Raw genomic sequence first — 18,520 nt, forward strand, 5'->3', positions numbered from 1 at the left:
GGAAAATTCCCGCGTGAAAGACCCTCCTGCTGGGAGTTTATTGAAAAAATATTTTACATTTTGTTCAGCATTCATAAAAAATTTTTTATTAACAAAGCTAAAAAATCGAAATTATCTATAATCAAAACGCAGTACTGTATTATATTAGTTTTTTTCATATTTTTATCATTTGAAGCATAGTCTTACTGCAAAATACGGCATATCGCACGTCAATTTGACGGCAAAACAACATTTAAAAACAAAAGTGAGGCTACTTCAAAATATCCGTTTCCTTTTTTCAAAATAAAGCAAAAGCCGACACTAATTTGCCATTCATCAAAAGACAGATACAAATTATCCTTTGGAGAAAAAAAAGGAAGAATTCTTGAACTAGGTATGTAGTTATTTCTGCTTAATACATTGGTTGTTAGGAAGTTTTGCTAGCCAAAATTTCTTATCTTCTTAAAAATTGCTAAATTTCATACACACAGTGTCCAAAAAAGCATTTAGCTAGCTAGCTAAGCTATAATTTTTTTCTGGCTACAATATACATTAGCTCGTTAGTTAGTTTAGCTATTATGTGTTTTACTTAAAAGTATTTTTAAGCTAGCAGGGGGGTGGGTAATACATTGATTTAGGAATTCTGTTTAGCCTTGTGTAAAGCACCCCAAAAAGACTTAATCACAGTTGTGGACATACAGTACCCCAACAAATAACCAAACAAATATAGTTCAGTTCTAACTGACCATGTGTCACAATAAGACTGAACCGATGGGACTCACACAAAGGATACAATTTTGCCAACGGAGGTACAATTACCCTTTTTGAAATTACCACAGACATATTGATTTTTTCCGCAAGTGGTGGAAGTTAAACTTTGGACCTTCAGTTCTTGGTGGGGCAGCATAAGGTAAGTGCTAAAAAGTAGAGTCTATTTATGAGAGATTTATCACCTATCTTGGCATGTTTTTGTTTTCATTGGGTACCAATATTAAATTTTAGACCCACAGACAGAGTATCTTGATATACTTTGCAAATTTCCACACCACCTTGGATTTGGCATGTTTTGGAACTTTAAAAAGTTTTCCTATAAAACAAGACTTGAGAGACTTAAAATAACATGCTGATATATAAGAATAAGAAAAAAACATTAAAAGGTTAAATGTAAATCTCTGAAAAGAGCCACAAGATTTTGGCTCTTTTTTGTAGGTTTTTATACCAAGAACATAGGGAACAGCTTGCAACACTCTCGGAAAAATTATATATGGCTGTGCTCATTCTGAAACGGTGTATTTTGCAGGCTAGGTAGGTTTTGGACCGGAAAACAGTCCAGTACTATTTTTAAGCCCTTTGTTACTTGTGAAGGTAAAAAAAATGGGTTTAAAAGGAGAATCTCTTCAGATCTACCAAAATAAAATCCAGAGAAGTTGTACCACTCTTGTGAGAAAAATAAAAATCAAGAAAACACAGGTCTGAGAAAGATTTGTAGCAGTGGTCTACAGAAATTTGCCTTGTTGTTTTAAGCATTGTTTTTTATTAAAGATTTGTCCATAGAAGAGGTGTGCATCATTGGAAACTCAAGGCGTGCATCATTGAAAACTCCTTGTGGTGATGTGAATAGTATTTATTTCTGTGTGGCAAAATTTTACCACCATACACTAACTTTCAGCATTCTTAAATCTGTGTAGAAACAATATTATCAGTTAAATAAATTTCATTTCCATTTTATTTAACAAATCTACCTTGATAGCTCTATCTTGAAAGCTTTTATCGCAGTAAAAATCTTGGGCACAGGTTGCCTAAGAAGAAAGTCAGAAATTCTGTTGCCACCCTGTTGTGAAGATTGGCGTGTTTTCAAAATCAGGATGGAGGAAAGTAAAGCTATGGCTTGTGGGGGAAAGAATGCTAAAATAAAGAAATGGACTGACAGATAAATTAGCTAACTGCAAGGCATTATATAAATCTTAACTATTTATAAATAACAAAGCTTAGCTTTGTAGATTACTTCGAGTAACTTCAATGTTAATTATACTCAGATGTTGTCATCTCAAAAAAAAACATGCTAGCTACGTGGCAAGGTTTTCCTGTTGTTTGCTCCCCAAACATCCTAAATATGTGTGAACACCACATGCAGCAGTTGTTTAACTTAGTTGTTAAGTTATGACAGATATATGTCAAGGTATAGGTGTCCCCTGGAACAACTCTGAAACAAAAATCTATGTCTATGGCTTCTTCTTAATTGGAAACTTAATCCAGAACGGAACATCAAATCGTAGACTCTGTGGTATTAGTCCAGGGTCTGTCAACCCTCAACACAGGTTTTTAGAGTCCTCAATGGATAAATTGACAGCACCCAGAAAGCCACCATCTTTCTAATGCCATCAAGTGGTCAAAACAACTTAAAATTAACCCTGGAACTTGCTGTTTATAGACTACTTAAAGCTTTATTTTTACTGCAATCAATTTCTCTTATTTTCTCTCTACAAGCATCATCATCATCATCATCAGACAATTGGCTTGGTATATGTTTTCTTGATTTGGACATTACATTTCCTTAGATTTTTGTTATCTAAAAAAATGAATGCATAACTTGTCAGAAGCAATTGTAGTGTAGCAAGTGAGGTGGCATTATTGAACAATTATGTATGAAGCTTGCCACAAAAAAATTGCCATAAAAACAAATGTTATTTTTTGGCCATTATACATTGGTTGTGTGCCTGTTAACTATTACTAATTTCTTTAAATTGTTATAAGCAGGTGGTCGTTAACACAGGTTTGACTGTATATTATATTTGTTAAAAATATTTTCTAGAGCATCTTCCCAATAACTTTATCAAAATATCACAATTTATTTTGTGCAACATGAAACTCTTCCCCTTTATTTTTTTACATGCAATTCTTTTTTTTTCAGTATATCTGCCAAATTAAAACGCTAAACTGGACAACTCGAGTTCTGTTGCATTTCAATCTTTTCCAAGGGAGGCATCCCACAGACAGCATGGACTGACAAATGGTGACCATTCACATAAACCTGAAAACGGGTATATACTAGCAAATTTTTTGATTTTCATTCATTTATTTGTAACATAAAATAGTTTTACAAGTGTTTGACTATTTTCTTGTATATATCTATAAATAATTGTTTTTTATTTCCTGTTTAAATTCTTGTTGTTTTCAGCTACCATAGCTCAACAAATGAAGTAGAAAATGTGCACAGACAGTCTCCTCCAGTCTCTTCTGTTCAAAATAAGACCAGCTCCTCTTCAAGATGGATTGCCCCTCTATTTTTGCATGATATAACTGATCGGAATGAACTAATTTTCCGAAGAGTAAGAGGGTACGTACAATTTCTCAATGATGAAAAGTTTTTGCTCAGTTATGAGTTATGAACATTTTTTGAGCCAGGTTTTTAGAGATTACATCATGATTTCAGCTTTTCCCTTTAAGCTTTATGTTGCATGAAGTTTCCTAAATTTCTTGGGCCAAAGATGATACATGCTACCTTAATTTAGCATCTGAATGTTGATTTATAAAGTAACTATGTAGTTTTATTTTTAACACAATAAACAATACTGTAATTTCAAATTTTTATGTAGTAATAAAAATGGAGTATATTTTTTTTCTAGGATTTTAAACAAGCTAACTCCTGAAAAGTTTGATAAGTTGTGTTACGATTTGCTTAATGTTGGAATACATAATAAAACAATATTGAAGGGTATTATTATTTTGGTGAGTTCTTTCTTCAGTTTAATATCATAGCATAATTTTCAACTGTTTTGGGTATATTGTTGCATGTTATTAACCACACAACCGTTTTAATATGTCTTTTCTTTTTTTAGATTTTTGAGAAAGCTATTGATGAACAAAAATATTCTAATTTATATGCGCGATTGTGTCAACGATTTCGACATGAAGTCCCAAATTTTGATGAACCAACATCAAATACAACAGTATGTTTTCACAAAATTATAATTTCAATTTTTACGTTTTGATAATATATGAAATTTAATTTCTTTCGAACTATTTCTTTTACCTTAGACCTTTGTGCGGTTGTTGCTCAGCAAGTGTCAAGAGGAATTTGAAACTAGGTCAAAGGCCTCATCTGGTAAGCCCCACTCCATTTAGCTTCCGTAGCACTGGTTACTAATAATATTAACATAGATTTTTTATATACTATGTATTACAAATTTGATGGCACAAAATTTCACAATGCATTTCATTTTTTAGTCTATGACAAGAAAAATGGGTCATTGTCACCCTCCGAGCAGGAAGCAAAGCAGGTGGCAAAAAGAAAAATGTTGGGAAATATTAAATTCATCGGTAAGCTCTACTTCTCTTAGTATAATAGACATTTAAAAATATATCTATTTATTTATTAAACAATTTTGGTTAAAAGAACTGTATATTAAACATTTTCTGGAATATAGATTATGTAGAGTAAGGCTTTTGATGTTCTTTTCTTTTTCATCTACTTTTTGTATTTTTTTTTGTTTGTAGGAGAACTTGGTAAGTTGGAGCTTGTACAAGAAGCCATCTTGCACAAATGTATTCAACAGGTAACCAAAACGTTGATTCAAAAGCTGACTTTAAAACAAATCTTATTAACATAAGCGTTTAAGCACACTCATACTGCAGTACTTTAGTACCGCAGATACTTTAGTATCCTTTATATAAACTCAACTTTAAATCAGCCTCCCCCTAAAAATGATTTCTAACAAATAAGCCTTATAGAAGTTTACCTGAGTTTAGTATACAATATTTGTTATTGAGTAATGCAGTGCATATTAGTACTTGAGCTGAAGCTAAAAGTCTAAGGCAAGGCCTGCTTTATAACTTATTTTGACACTAAAACATTTAATCTACTTTTCCAGCTGCTTGCTAAGAAAAAGAAAGTTTCATTGGTTGATATGGCAGAGGATATTGAATGCTTGTGTCAAATAATAACAACAATCGGTAAACGGTTAGATACACCAAAGGCGAAGGTAAGTTTAAAATTTTGTAGCTGCATCTTGAGAATAATCACAAGGGTAGGTTTTAAAAGCTGTATTTATCCAACTGGGGGTTGGATCAATTTTAAATATGAGCTTACTTGGAGGGACTGAAAATTTTGAAAAGTGATTTTCATTAGTTGATCTTAAATGATCTGATCTAGAGTCAAACATTCAGACAGTATGAGTTAATTTACCTAACTATTCAACAATTGGTTCAGTGCACATTTAATGATTTGGAAATTTGTTTAGGTGCAAAATTTTATCAACAGTTTTGCAGGTTTGTGTAATTTACATAAAAAATGATAATATTTATGATAAATTTTTTTCTATTTTTCTGCAGAATATTATGGACCAATATTTTGACAGAATATATGTATTGTCTGAATCTGAAGAGCTTCCATCACGCATAAGATTTATGTTGCAAGATGTTCTTACACTTCGGAAGCACAAGGTTTGATATCTTTTCTTCGTAAAGTTGGTTCCTATTATATATATTACAGTGTATGATGTATGTAATCTTAAGTTTTTAAATTATTTTAGTGGGTGCCAAGGCGAATCCAGCAGGAAAATGGACCAAGATCTGTAACACAGATGAGATGGGAAATGATGGGGGTAAGTTTACAGGGGTTAAGAATTTACTTTTCTCACATGGCAATGTGCACAAATGTAAAACTGTACGTCTTATAATACAGTCTCTTCAAGTCATTTATTCTTTGTTGCATGAGATACATGCTATGCATCAACATCACATACAATTTCAGTCAGGAAGTAAAAAAAAGTGTATAATATTCATGATTTAAAAAGCAACAAAACTATTTAAAATTAATTTCTACCATCGTGCATCAGTTCTTTAAATACCAGATGAACAATAAAAAAATATTGTTAATGGAAGAGTCAAAATTTGTTAATAAAATATGTGACACCTAGTATGTATAAAGCATAACATACATTTAGAGAAAAAAACGTACTTTAGCATTTTTAGGGATTAATTTGATCTCTTCTTGTATATATGTGCAATTTGTCAAACCATGTAGCATTTCAAACGAAAAAAAAGACATACTTATAAACATTACAGCAACAATTTTCAGTTCAGTTAAAATGTTACAACTCTATCATCATTCTAATTGTTACACCTTTAATATTTTAGCCAATGATGCCTCCCCCATTTCCATTTTTCCCTTCTGGAATGGTTCCACCAGGAATGATGCCTAACATGCCGATGCCACCTTTTGCTGCAAATGGTGGACCCATGCCTTGGCTGAATGATTCAATGCTTGCTGGCGGAATCATGCCACCATCAATGGATCCAAAGCTTACTGAATTTACAGATGATACAAAAGATATTTTTGGTAAACCTGTTCAAAAACAACCTACAGCTAGTAAATACTCTGGTTCTGCATCTAAATTACAAGCCAAACCAGATCTTTTTGAACCACAGTAAGTTCACAAATACTTTTCTTTCAGGGTTAAGACAGATAGGAAAGGGTATAGTAAACACGGGAAATTCCTTTTTCGCACCTACAGAAAAAATTAAGGAAAAAGTGAAAAATCCCAGGAAAAAATTGGTGACCTTTGCCTTTTATTTAAATATATAATTTAAAGAGATGTATTTTTTGGCTTGAAGAAACCCAATTTTTCTTTTTAATTCTCGAGTCCTGTTTCTTAAAAACAATGTGTGGTTCAACTTGTTGCTAAGTATGTTGTATATCAAGAAGGAAAATAAATTTATATTTAGCTACATGAAATCGAAGGGAAGCAGTGCATCAAAAGCAGCCATTTCTGCCTTGCATATGTACAATAACCCACAACTGAAAACACAAAACACCCACAGAACAAACATGGTAGCAGATGAAAAAGAAAGTACAAAGACACGCTCATCTGCAATTAACAGGAATAACCCATGGAATGTGGATCCATTCATGCCACATTACAAGAAACCAGCTGTTTTCCCCGTAAACGATGAAGCTGTTAAATCTGACCAGGCTAAAGTTTCCAAAGTACCGTTATCAGGATTGCCCCACAGTAAGTTGCACTTGTGTAATTATGGATGCAGGTACACTGCTCTGATATTTGCACCCATTAGAAGGATTGTGCCACATTAAGTTGCACTTGTGTAATTATGGATGCAGGTACACTGCTCTGATATTTGCATCCATTAGTAGGACCTTTCATCAGTTCGAAAAAAATGCCATAACATTTGCATATTAAGCAAAAGGACTTTACATATGTGGTAGACAACATCTTACATCCCAATGTTACATATTAGTTCAGTAAGTCCAACCTGTCTTTACATTATAGCTAGTAGATCAAATGGATTGAATCCATACAACAACAAATCATCTAACAAAGATGGAGAGGTGAGACCTTTACTTATTCATCCAAATTTATGATTTGTCTTAAATGGAATTTAGCAAACTCTTTAAAAATGCTTAAATGATTACTGTGTGAATAAGATGCTTTTTGTAGCTTTAGATTTTTTGTTTTTAGATTTCGTCTCTTTTTAGCAAGTCTTTTTATGTTTTACGAGCTCTATGTAAAGATTTGAATAATTTAATAATTTGATTTAAGAATAATTTTGTGTATGCTGTAGGATTGGTGGTGTAAAAGTAAAGGGAAATCATGATAACCATGGTCTTTACATCTGCTAAATAATTTTTGTGAGTACAGAAATGTTTATTACTAGATATTATTAACACCCATCTTGTTATTTAGATAAGTCTGAGACCATCGTCATTTTTAAGCAAAAAAGATGAAAAACCCAAAACGACATTTGCAAAAGTTGAGGTGAGATAAACCAAGCACTGCGACATAAAGATTACGACGTGTACTTACTTGCTCAATTTGTTATTTGAAGATAGATGTATTTTTAAAAATATTGAGTACTACAAGTCTGCTGTATATTTTATGTTTGGCAAAAGTCATAATGATGAAGTCTATGTAAATTTCTGGTCTTTAGTATTGTGAAGTACAAAATATCTGCTTCATCAAGTACAAGCTCTGCAATTAACAAATTTCTTTTCTAGTTTCGTGTTAATACTTGTGATTTATTTATTATTAGGACTTACCAGCTAACATGCAACAATTCACCAATCTTACTATCAATGACAAAACAAACAAGACTAAAAAAACTGGATTGACAAAAGCAGACATTGACCAGAAAATCGTAAGAAGCTTGTATTTATTAAGTGTAAAAATATTGATAAGTAAATAATTCTTGTGCTATCGAATAGTAAAACTTTATCTATTTTTAATTTTTTTGTTTGTACATTTATTTACCCCCTGATTATTGAAAATTTATTAACAGATTTTTTTTGTTTTCATGCTCGTTCTAAAAGGTGGCCATGATAGGTCAATATCGTCAGGATGCGGACATTGAAAAAGTTTGCAATGAACTTCAGTCACTTGCTACTAATTTGAAGTATTCCAAAATGGTGGCGAAACAGTTTCTTCATTTTTCGACCAATCAAGAGGATAAAGATTGGGAAATGTTGGCAAATATTTGTGTGGAGTGTGGTAAAAAGTTTATCATCTCTGAAGACACCTTTCTTAATGTAAGTTAACAAGAGAACGTGTGTCGAGTGGTTAAAATGTAATCAACTATAGTGCTATCTTGTATGAATGCACTTGTTACTAATTTGAACTAATGAAATTAATGAAACTTTTAAAAATCAACTTAAAAAAGAATTTCTCGTCCTATCCAAGGTTTGGGTAGTAAATTTAACCGACACGTTCAAATTTAGAAGTGGCATTATAAAGTTCAACATCTCATTGCAAATGCAATTGACAAGCCTATAGATCAGCGGTTGATTCTTCAAAAGCTTTACCATAAACAAAGCATTATACAAGAGCGATATCAAATATTTCTTTTAAAACATCTGAATAATTTATTTTAGGGGGCTCATAAAAGAACACGTTTTTTATTCGTAGTTAATGTGAAGTTATGTGCAATTTTTTATTCCATTGTTTCAGACTTTTACCCAGCTTTTTGACGATGCCAAAGTGATGGAAAAAGCTATTGGAAAAGAATTCATTTCAACGTTCGCAGCTATCTTTATACATAATGTAAGTAGAGGATGCTCCAAAAATTTAAAAATTATAATTCCGTGTGAGCTCTTTTTTTCTAAAAATTATGTTCTTACTTGACTGTTCAGCGAATATTCAAATCAACGCCTGTTTTTCTTTTTCTTCTAATAGACGTAAAAACTGTCAAAATGTAATGTAGTTGTGAATTCTTCATATTTTTCAGGATTTAATGTCATTGACCAGTTTTGTTGAGCATTTCCAAGATGGTCGCCACTACCCGATAGTCTTGCTATGTTTTGCATACATGTGCGAAAAGAATGGAAGGGTGAGTAAAGCTCTCCAAATGCTTGTCAAAGTGAACAAATGCTTGTCAAAGTGAGAATGTAGCTAGCTTGTTTAAATTTATGATTTTGATTCTTTTGATTGTTTTTTTTGTTTTCAAGTTTTTATTCCCAACAGTTATCTTGAGTGATATACATTGGGAATTACATCATGTTTCATTCGAAATCAGTAACAAAGTAAAATCAGGAAAGTTTGTCTTTATCCTGGATGAAATATTAGAGAAAATTGATCCTATATGGTCGTATCCTTTGGCGAATTTCATCAACAACCATGTCAATAGGAATTATTTTACTTTACCACTTAACGTAAAAAGAATAAGGTTAATTTCTCAAATATTAGCCTTGATTTAGCACCTCTTGAACAAATTGTACAGTTTAACTAAGAAATTCAAAATGTACGGACCAGTCATTTTTAGTTATCGTGTTATCACTTCGAGATATCTTTTAGGAGTGGTTGGAAAATACCTATAAACAATCAAAGATAGATCTACGTTTGACTTTTCCAAAGGACTCCCGTAGCGATGATGACGTTCTGAAAACAGTGGACGAAAAGGTAAAAAATATTTATATTCGTTACTTCCTAATCTATAGACTACCGTCTTTGTGTGTTTTTGCGTCCAGGTTAGACAATTGAAAATTCATTGGCTGTATCCTAACGCATTTCTTTCTTGATGCCCCCCCCCCCTGCCAATGATCATTTTCTCATGTTTATTTAGAATTTAACATTCCTGTTTCCTCACCTATGCTTAAAAGAAGAGCTTTTAAATTTGATTAAGCAAGATAAACCTGAAGACTCTCTTATCAGTTGGGTCGAGGTACGTGAGCTCTGTGTTTGTTTTCTCTGCGGTATGCATCATATTTAATCCGAACTTTGTGGTAATTTTATTCCATTCGTATTTTACAGAACAATGTCGCGAACAAAGTGGAGAAAAAGTTACTTATCCATATGATAGTTATTTGTGCGGTTGCTGTAGCAACGCAGGAAACATTTTCAAACAGCGACCTTACACAAAAGCCTGATAAAGAACTGCAAGAGAAAGAAAAAGACATTTTAGAAGGATTGAAAAATTTATTGAAAAATAACATCGGCTCTGATGCCGCGTTGCAGCTGGAAGCTATCTATGCCTTGCAAATATTTTGTTGCGAGAAGTCATTTCCTAAAGGTGTTTATTTAATTTTTAAACTCCTTTGTTTGCTTTTGTTGTTGTTCTTTGCTTCCTCGTTTTTTGTCCGTTTTCTCGTTTGTTTTCTCGTTCGTTTTCTCGTTTGTTTGCTCGTTTGTTTGTTTGCTGCTCTTTTTTTATTTATTTGCTCGTTTGTTTGCTCGTTTGTTTGGTCGTGTTTTTTCGTTTCCTGCTCGTTTACTCGTTTATTGCTCGTTTGTTTGCTCGTTTATTGCTCGTTTGTTTTTACTTGTACTTGTTTGTTTGTTTGCTCCTTCATTTATTCATTCGAGCATATATTTTTTTCTTAGAAATGTTATTGCGTTTATTTATCCTCTTCTACAATTTGGAGATAGTTGAGGAAGATGTATTTTTAAAATGGAAAGAAGACATCAATGATTCATATCCAGGAAAAGGCAATTCTTTATTTCAGGTAGATATTTTTGCTTCTAGATTTATAGATCTTATTGTAGGTGCCCGGGTACGTTGGGTACATTTTGATATTAACTTTTATTTAAGGTGAACAATTGGTTGCAGTGGTTAGAAACTGCAGACGAAGAAGATGAAGAAGAAGACGAAGAAGAAGGTTGATGACAAAAACAGTGCGAAGGAGAGTATAACGAGTAAAAAAACGGAATGAATGTGAAAACGAATGAATGTGAAAACAGGGCGAAGAACTTTCAATTTTTAATTACTGAATATATATTAAAAATAAATGTTGATAAATTTAAAAATTTTGTGTGCCTTAGTATCGTAGTTTTTTTATATATGCAATAAAAATTTCTGAACATACAAAGAGTGGGAGAAAATGTAAAACAACTGCAATAACTATTATACAAAAAAAATATATGCCTTATTTGATTTTTCAGTTTTATTTTCTCAATTAAATTAATATTTCTTTGTGTCTTTTCAGTTTATTTATTAGCATTTTTTTATGTTATTTTTGGGTGCTGGAGAATTTACCTTGTACGACGATTTACTCGATCGTCGTATTTAATGCATGATGTAGACAGAGCTGATGGAGTGAAATATTAAATCTTTTAAAGTTTTGGTTTTTGTCATATTGTTCTGTTTCAAAGAAAAGATGCGTATTATTTAGATAAGTTCACCTTGAATTGCATATAAAGCGAATAGAAAATTCTGTTTGAAGCCATCAGTTTCTTACTAAGAGAAGAGAAACCCGTAGCTGCGTGTGTTTAAATAATGAAAAAAATTTTAGGACATAATTCCTAATTTTCGAAATATAAAAAATTCTTAATTTATCAAATTTAGCAAAAATTTCAAAATTTATCCTAGAAATTAAAATGCGAAACTTTAATTTTTACAATTAGGTTTAGTGTCGTAGGTAATAATTTAAAAAACAACATTAAAACAATATCGTCAAGACTTTGTTTATAAAAACTAATTTCTGTTGTATAAAATTTGCGGGGCATAAAAATGGTGATAAATTTTTCTTCATTTTCAATCAACGTACAGTTCATACAAAAAAAACAACAACATTGTCTAAAAAATACTTTTTCTAAGGACTGATCCCACAAGATGTCCGCGATATTGGAAAGTAGGCTATATACAGGTTGTCTGTTCCTTAACAAAATTAATTTTCGAGAATTTCGCAAAATATTATTTCCCGTATAAATAACTGCAATACTTGCTATTCGCGAGATTCTGTGTTTTTTAATCTCTCTAAACCTTCATAACCCCCTAAACGTTTCAGATAAACGGACTTAATTTAGGAGCAATATTAACTCCTTTATCATTTTCCTCATTTTTCCATCTATTTTATTCCACTGGAAATATAAAATTGTCAATCAAGAGATAATCTGCCTCTCCATCTGATAATTTCAGAAAACAACTCTGCAAAACAATATACAGATTATGCTTGTAAAGTCTGATTTTCAATCAACTGATTTCGGTACAAGTACGCGTACCGACATATTCACTACGAATTTTGCGAATACGCCTTTCCCGAGACCATGAGTCATACTTTTTTTAAACTCGTAAAATATGAATACCATATTTGAATTCACCATAGTTTGTTTAATTCATGTGTAAAAGTTTAACTTGATACGCCAACAGAAAGTGCTATTTTGAGGAGATATATATCACAGTTAAAGTCTTCTTAATGCTCAAGTTACCATGCCTCGTTTTCAAAAAGAGGTTGGACATGTCACAAATCTTTAAATTAGAATAGCAAGTTGTTTACTTGCTGCATTGTTTCGAAATTTTCTTTGTTTATGACATTGTTTATAAGGAATTCAAATCTGTTGTCCGTTTTTCATAAAACTCAACAGAAAAAGTTGCGGCACATCAAAAGAATAAGTCTCGGGAAAGGTGTATTACATCACTGCTTTTTAATATATAAACGCGAAATATATAATATAAGAAAGTTGTTTAACCAACGTCATGTCTGACTCGGGGGAAAACATTACAGCTCAACAAAAGAAAACCAATCGAATGTTTATTAAATTTAATGCACGAGCTACAGAACAAAAACCGGGCCGTAAGGCGGGTTTCGACTCAAACAAATGTGGTCGAATCGATCGACATCGATCAATTCGATCGATTCGACAACATTTGTTTGAGTGGAAACCCGCCTTTATAACAAGTATATGGCGGGAAAATCAAAAAAGACTATTTTAAGAAACCAATTCTCATTCGTCTCACTCCGTTAACAAAAACACAGGCGGTCAAATAATCTTGGCATCGATATATATGTTGCATTTGCTAAAGAAAGACATAACGTAAAAGCTGACAAGATAAAAACTTTCCCTCACAATGTATTCATGTTTTCGTGTGAATGTTCCCGCCAGTCCAGTTAGATTTTTTTTTAAGATTTCTGGGAAGGACAACCGCATAAAAAAGACAGAAGGCTTATGTTATGTAATTTCTAATACTGACCCCTCTACTTATTAATATTACTCGTTTTACAAGGCTAAATGATATACAGTATGTACATACAAAATACTGAAAAAAATGAGAACTACATATAAATAGACTAAGGCAATCAGAAAAAAATACGTCAAACAAGCTGATTTCAAGAAATTGCAGAAATTAGTAGTCGAACTCAAAGGTGGTATGATTTTATGAGTAAACAAAGAAAAAAATTGTCTCGTTGATTGTAAAATTCGAATCGCATGATCACCACGAAAACGCAAGTTATATTGTCTTGATTATCTCTTATACTCTGAAGTAAGTGAGATTTGTTTTAACTGTCCGACTTCCATATTTTGACGGTTTTATCGTTTTCTAAAGCACCTGATGCAATTATGTTTTCAGTTGGATGACAAGCGCAACAAAGAACGACATCTAAATGAAAAAACAAAATATTTTTAACCAGGTAATATTCTCGGTAAAGACAAATATTTAAATGGATAAAGGCTAAGAGAGACAATTTACTGCCTCGCTTAACTCAGACTAATTATTAGTATTTTTATGTAAACTAACCGCTATGTCCTTCCAGTGTTTGAACAACTTCTTTGGTTTGTAAGTTCCATATATACACCAAGTTGTCTTCTGAACCAGAAATTATCCACTATAATATGAATTGAAGTTAAATAAAAAACACTATTGCGCATGCGCATGAAAAACAACAAACTTAAATTTGCTATTGTACCTTTCCACCAGTGACAGAGAAGTTGGCGAAGATGCAGTATTTATCATTTTTATGACCAGTATACGTCTTTAAACACTTAAAACAAAGGCATAAACATTTAGAGTTTTCGAAAGCATTAGAAAATAGCGATCGGAGATCATTCGGAGAGCAAATTGGGACAAAATAAGAAAATAATTTCATACACGTCAACTTTTACATAAAGTAAAAAAAAAATAAAAAAGAAATATACCTTTCCTTTACTGTAATCCCAAAGTTTTAATGTGCTATAAAAAGAGAAAGTTATGTTTGTAACATACGTAGCTTTATTGACGTCACTAACAGCCATCGGTCTTTTGAATTCCCATCGATAATTACCGACAAGAATACCCGCCTGTGAACAAAAACAAGCATTTCCCGTACACGTTTTTTTCGCCGACGTGAAATAATTTGAATTAAAACGGCTAGTCATGACGCTTGACTAGGTAACAACTCTTTCTCCACAAAGTCCTCGTAGCCTTGACGAGCGTTTATTTTTACACACGATAAAAAACAGAGTTAGTTAATTTAATTGACATTTACATACTATATCGGTAAAGAGTTAAAAATATTCTCAAGGTGACAACTAAAGCTGTTTACCGATTTTTTTCACTAACTTGTATATACGCCCTTTTTATGAAAACATTAAAATCCTAACCAGGGTGGTCACTATTTCTCAATTGTTCTTTGAAATCCCCGCCTGATATTCTTATAAACCATATTCTTATAAAAAAGCGTGTTAAAACGTCTTACTTGTCCAATGTTGCTGCTAATATATATTTTCCGTTTGGTGAAAATCTAACGAACGACACAGGTGGGTTTTCGTCATCTAGAAAAATAAATACAGCAACATAATTTAAAAGAGAAAATACAAATTATTCCGTCCCAATTTTGAACACAACAGTTCCTAGATTGTGCAGGGCTAATTTTAAAAACAATTTCTAACATTTCATTTATCTCTTCGAATTTGATTAAACTCGTTTTATTTTAACCAACTTTTGTTGAAGCTCTATAATATGTCATCATTTTATACCTCGGGTTCCCTTTAAACATCCTATATCTGACGTACTCAATAATATACAAATACACTACCTATAAGTGTTTTGAGGCACTGGCCAGACGCAGTATCCCATATTCGACACAAACCATCGTAACTACTGGAAACTATTAGTGCGCCGTCTCGATTAAAATCAACCGCAGAGACTGGGTCCGAATGAGCTGGTAACGTTTTTAAACACTTCCCAGTTTTTACATCCCATATACGAACACTTTCATCGAACTAGAACAAAGCATTTTAAAATTTGCAAAACACAGGTCATCATCTATACATGCACCATGAAAGTTTTTGACAAATGCAAAGATTTTTGTTGTGCGCAAAAAATTTAAGGCTGACTTCAATGATAGATTCTGTTTAAAAATTCAATCGCTTATTTATTCATTTGTTCATTCCTTATTTAATTAGTATTTTACATAATGGTTATTTGAGTTTTCAAATAAACATGCCATACCTATCCTACCTTTCGTTTTAAGTTTTAATTTATTTTTAACAGTAAGTGTGACCAAGCACGTAAACACTTTCGTGTGCATTTAACGCATTTCAACAAAATATTCACACGTTGACAAAATTATTTGAATTAGAAACGTTAGAGACAAAAATAATACAGCAAGCTAACTACAGTATCATTGCTGAAACCAAATCCAGTTATATATTCCTCGTACTTACCGAACCAGAAACGATTAAGTTGGATGTTGGATTAAAATTACAGCAAAATACATAGTTACTGTGTCCTTTCAACGTCTTTAAGCATTTACCCTGAAATAAATAAAAATAATACCTTGACAAGATAAATCTTGAAGAACAACAAAGTGCATAAACACACTCATACAAAGTAATTGTAACTTTTATATAACTCTTATAATATATAAATGCAGATGTGCCACGATAAGAATTCACCTATGTATACACACCATTCGGATAGACTATATGAGTTCATCACTAACATATTGCTGCATGTAGTTTAGTGCTTTTGTCTCGGCTCCCAGTTCTGGGGTACGCGGTTTAAATCCCGCTCACTTCCACGCAGTAGGTTAGTGATGAACAATATAGTTCTTCATATGAATTGCCTTACTGTGACAAGAGACCAAATCTTTAACGTCTTGTCGTCTGATGCAGACACAATAAGTTTCGTATCGGATGACCAAGCACAATCTGATATACCCTATATAAAGCAGAAAATTTGTTACTTAAATGCAAATAAATGCTGAAAAATATACATTTTCGGGTAAATCGAAACAAAAACCATATCACTACCAAGTGCAAAAATCATTATTAATATTTTCAAAACTTTGACTAAAATAAGTATTGCCAGGATGAAAAATAATTAAAAATATTGGCAAAAATACTGTTGTTTTTTTCCAATTTGTTAGAGTTTATACAGCTCCTGGTTATTGGCGTCCTAGTTAGTCCAAAAATTGGCCGAAATAATAATTCCCTGGAAAATTAGGCTTCCTGATTTTCTTTTCAGCTGTCAAGGTGTTTGACGCTGAGAAGTTAGAACGCATTAAATGATATCTGTTAACTTCACGACTTTTACAATAACGTCAATTAACCAATTAAAATTTTACATTTTATTATTTCATAAGACATAAAATACGCCCTTAAAAAATAAAAAATGCCCACTAGGTAGACTGCCAACCACACTATTATCCTAAATCAGACACTATCTAAATGAACTGAAACTTACTTGTAAAAAGCAAAAAGATTGTGAAAGACAGAAGGGTATGGGAAAGAATTATAAGATAACTTGTTAGCATTTTTGATTGGTTATGTCAAATTAAATTTACAAGTAAACCGTTAAAATATGAAAAAATATTGGTAAAAACGACAATATATATACAGAACTTCGACTGCTGCAAAATTATATAGAATACTACATTTTTTTTAGAAACCTTAGTAACTGGCAGAAATACAATCTTACAAATAATAATTTAACATATTTCATGGCAAGACAACAAAAGTTAAAAAAGAATCATTTCTCCACACTATACTGACCAGTTTGTGTCCTGCTATAGTTTTTTCAAACTTTCCATCATATGCACCCCATATTTTTATAAGTTTGTCAGCGGCTAGAGACAAAAAAAATAGCAAATTAAACGTTTTTTAAAATATTATTGCTATCACAAATACCGCTAAAAAATGATTTTCTGTAACCCTTATTTAAAAACTTGAAATATCTATTGCTTTTTACTGATAATATTTCATCTTTGAACCCAATTTTTGGCTATCTGCTAAATCACCGTTTGTGAAATTGAGCACTGTCTAACTCCTTATACACAATAAGACTTAATTAACACCACCATACTGTCTGAACTTGGTCTTCAGTCAGTGTTCTTTTAAAGCTAAAAACAGGACCATTCCTAACTAACAATATAGCTTATAAGTCAATGTTTAAGTTTTTATTTTGTTTTCACTATGGGCATAATGTGACTCTAAGCCTGATTGTGTTTTTTGCACTTGCTTATATATGAAATTTTGCTTTTGTATTAAGTGTAACTTTTTATTTTTCATCAAAAAAATCAAGTTTAAATTACCAATCTGTCACACAACTACTTACAAGCTGTTGCTAGCCATTCACCATTTGGACTAAACTTCACAGAAGATATAGCTTTCGTGTGGCCTGTTAGTGTATATTTTATCACGTAGTTAGGCTTCTAAAGGAAAACTTTTTTTATAGAGGAAAATGTTTTTAAAAAATTGCAGCAGATAACTGGTAGCAAAACGAACAAAACTACACCTAACCTTGACATCCCTTGGATTAGGTGGGTGAGTTTGACCATTACTACTTGTCATTGTTGTGCTACCTGCTGTTGGCAGTCCCTCTGTTTTTATTTGAGTAGTGGCAATTCCATCTTGACCTGCCATTGTATGTTGCATATATATATATTAATACAATCTAAATATAAAGTTGAAATATAAGCTAGTCAATAGTCAAAAAACTCATAGCTTTTCGTAAAAATCAGATCCAATGTTTATGTTACAACATTTTTAAATAGGTTTGTTGGTTATAGTACTCCTTAAAGAGAACTTTACACGTATGCGAGTTTCACAACATTAGTCTCATGGTTGTTCCTGAATTAATTTACATGTGTGCTCCTGCGCCTGTGGATGTAAATTTTCTCGATCGTGCCTGGTGTGAATAAAGCTTTAGCATGTAGTTTTAATCACATGTTTTTACATTCATGCCTCTGTTCATTAGCAACATTGACATTACATCATCATCATCATTATTCTCGGCTTAACATCCGTTTTCCATGCTAGCATGGGTTGGATGGGGTATATTAACGACCCTCTTCCAATCTGATCTAGACTGTGTTAGATCTAAACTCAACTTCCTC

General features: G+C 32.2%; 2 protein-coding genes across 2 annotated transcripts; one reads left to right on the forward strand and one right to left on the reverse strand.

Moving 5' to 3' along the window:
• Positions 1–144: 144 nt before the first annotated feature.
• Positions 145–11,542, forward strand: LOC130662652 (eukaryotic translation initiation factor 4 gamma 2-like). The gene is made up of 24 exons (XM_057461552.1): positions 145–373; positions 2,891–3,020; positions 3,158–3,316; positions 3,606–3,708; positions 3,819–3,929; positions 4,018–4,084; positions 4,207–4,299; positions 4,477–4,535; positions 4,851–4,961; positions 5,311–5,421; positions 5,511–5,582; positions 6,118–6,407; positions 6,706–6,992; positions 7,269–7,327; positions 7,683–7,754; positions 8,029–8,133; positions 8,306–8,521; positions 8,940–9,032; positions 9,217–9,318; positions 9,783–9,887; positions 10,051–10,149; positions 10,239–10,497; positions 10,809–10,930; positions 11,017–11,542. The coding sequence occupies exons 7-24, from the start codon at positions 4,275–4,277 to the stop codon at positions 11,086–11,088; spliced, it is 2,259 nt and encodes a 752-aa protein (XP_057317535.1). The 5' UTR covers positions 145–373; positions 2,891–3,020; positions 3,158–3,316; positions 3,606–3,708; positions 3,819–3,929; positions 4,018–4,084; positions 4,207–4,274; the 3' UTR covers positions 11,089–11,542.
• Positions 11,543–11,635: 93 nt separating this feature from the next.
• Positions 11,636–18,098, reverse strand: LOC130662659 (WD repeat-containing protein 5-like). The gene is made up of 11 exons (XM_057461560.1): positions 17,925–18,098; positions 17,740–17,836; positions 17,178–17,251; positions 16,255–16,344; positions 15,849–15,938; positions 15,218–15,404; positions 14,879–14,954; positions 14,340–14,373; positions 14,111–14,185; positions 13,942–14,029; positions 11,636–13,803 (listed from the first exon to the last, which is right to left on the reverse strand). Exons 1-11 carry the CDS (start codon positions 18,057–18,059, stop codon positions 13,703–13,705), a joined length of 1,047 nt encoding a protein of 348 aa, XP_057317543.1. The 5' UTR covers positions 18,060–18,098; the 3' UTR covers positions 11,636–13,702.
• Between the last annotated feature and the right edge of the window lie 422 nt (positions 18,099–18,520).

The sequence above is a fragment of the Hydractinia symbiolongicarpus genome, chromosome 10 (assembly GCF_029227915.1).
Source record: "Hydractinia symbiolongicarpus strain clone_291-10 chromosome 10, HSymV2.1, whole genome shotgun sequence".
NCBI classification, from domain to species: domain Eukaryota; kingdom Metazoa; phylum Cnidaria; class Hydrozoa; order Anthoathecata; family Hydractiniidae; genus Hydractinia; species Hydractinia symbiolongicarpus.

What these genes read in the sequence shown, in the direction of transcription:
- LOC130662652 (XM_057461552.1), top strand. Translation starts at nt 4,275, where the DNA reads ATGTTGGGAAATATTAAATTCATCG. An exon ending in TGCACAAATGTATTCAACAG is followed by an intron (nt 4,536 to 4,850) that starts GTAACCAAAACG and finishes CTACTTTTCCAG; the next exon opens with CTGCTTGCTAAGAAAAAGAA. An exon ending in TTACACTTCGGAAGCACAAG is followed by an intron (nt 5,422 to 5,510) that starts GTTTGATATCTT and finishes AAATTATTTTAG; the next exon opens with TGGGTGCCAAGGCGAATCCA.
- LOC130662659 (XM_057461560.1), bottom strand. Translation starts at nt 18,059, where the DNA reads ATGCAACATACAATGGCAGGTCAAGATGGAATTGCCACTACTCAAATA. An exon ending in GTGCCTCAAAACACTTATAG is followed by an intron (nt 14,955 to 15,217) that starts GTAGTGTATTTG and finishes TTATTTTTCTAG; the next exon opens with ATGACGAAAACCCACCTGTG. An exon ending in GGGATTACAGTAAAGGAAAG is followed by an intron (nt 14,186 to 14,339) that starts GTATATTTCTTT and finishes CTTTGTTTTAAG; the next exon opens with TGTTTAAAGACGTATACTGG.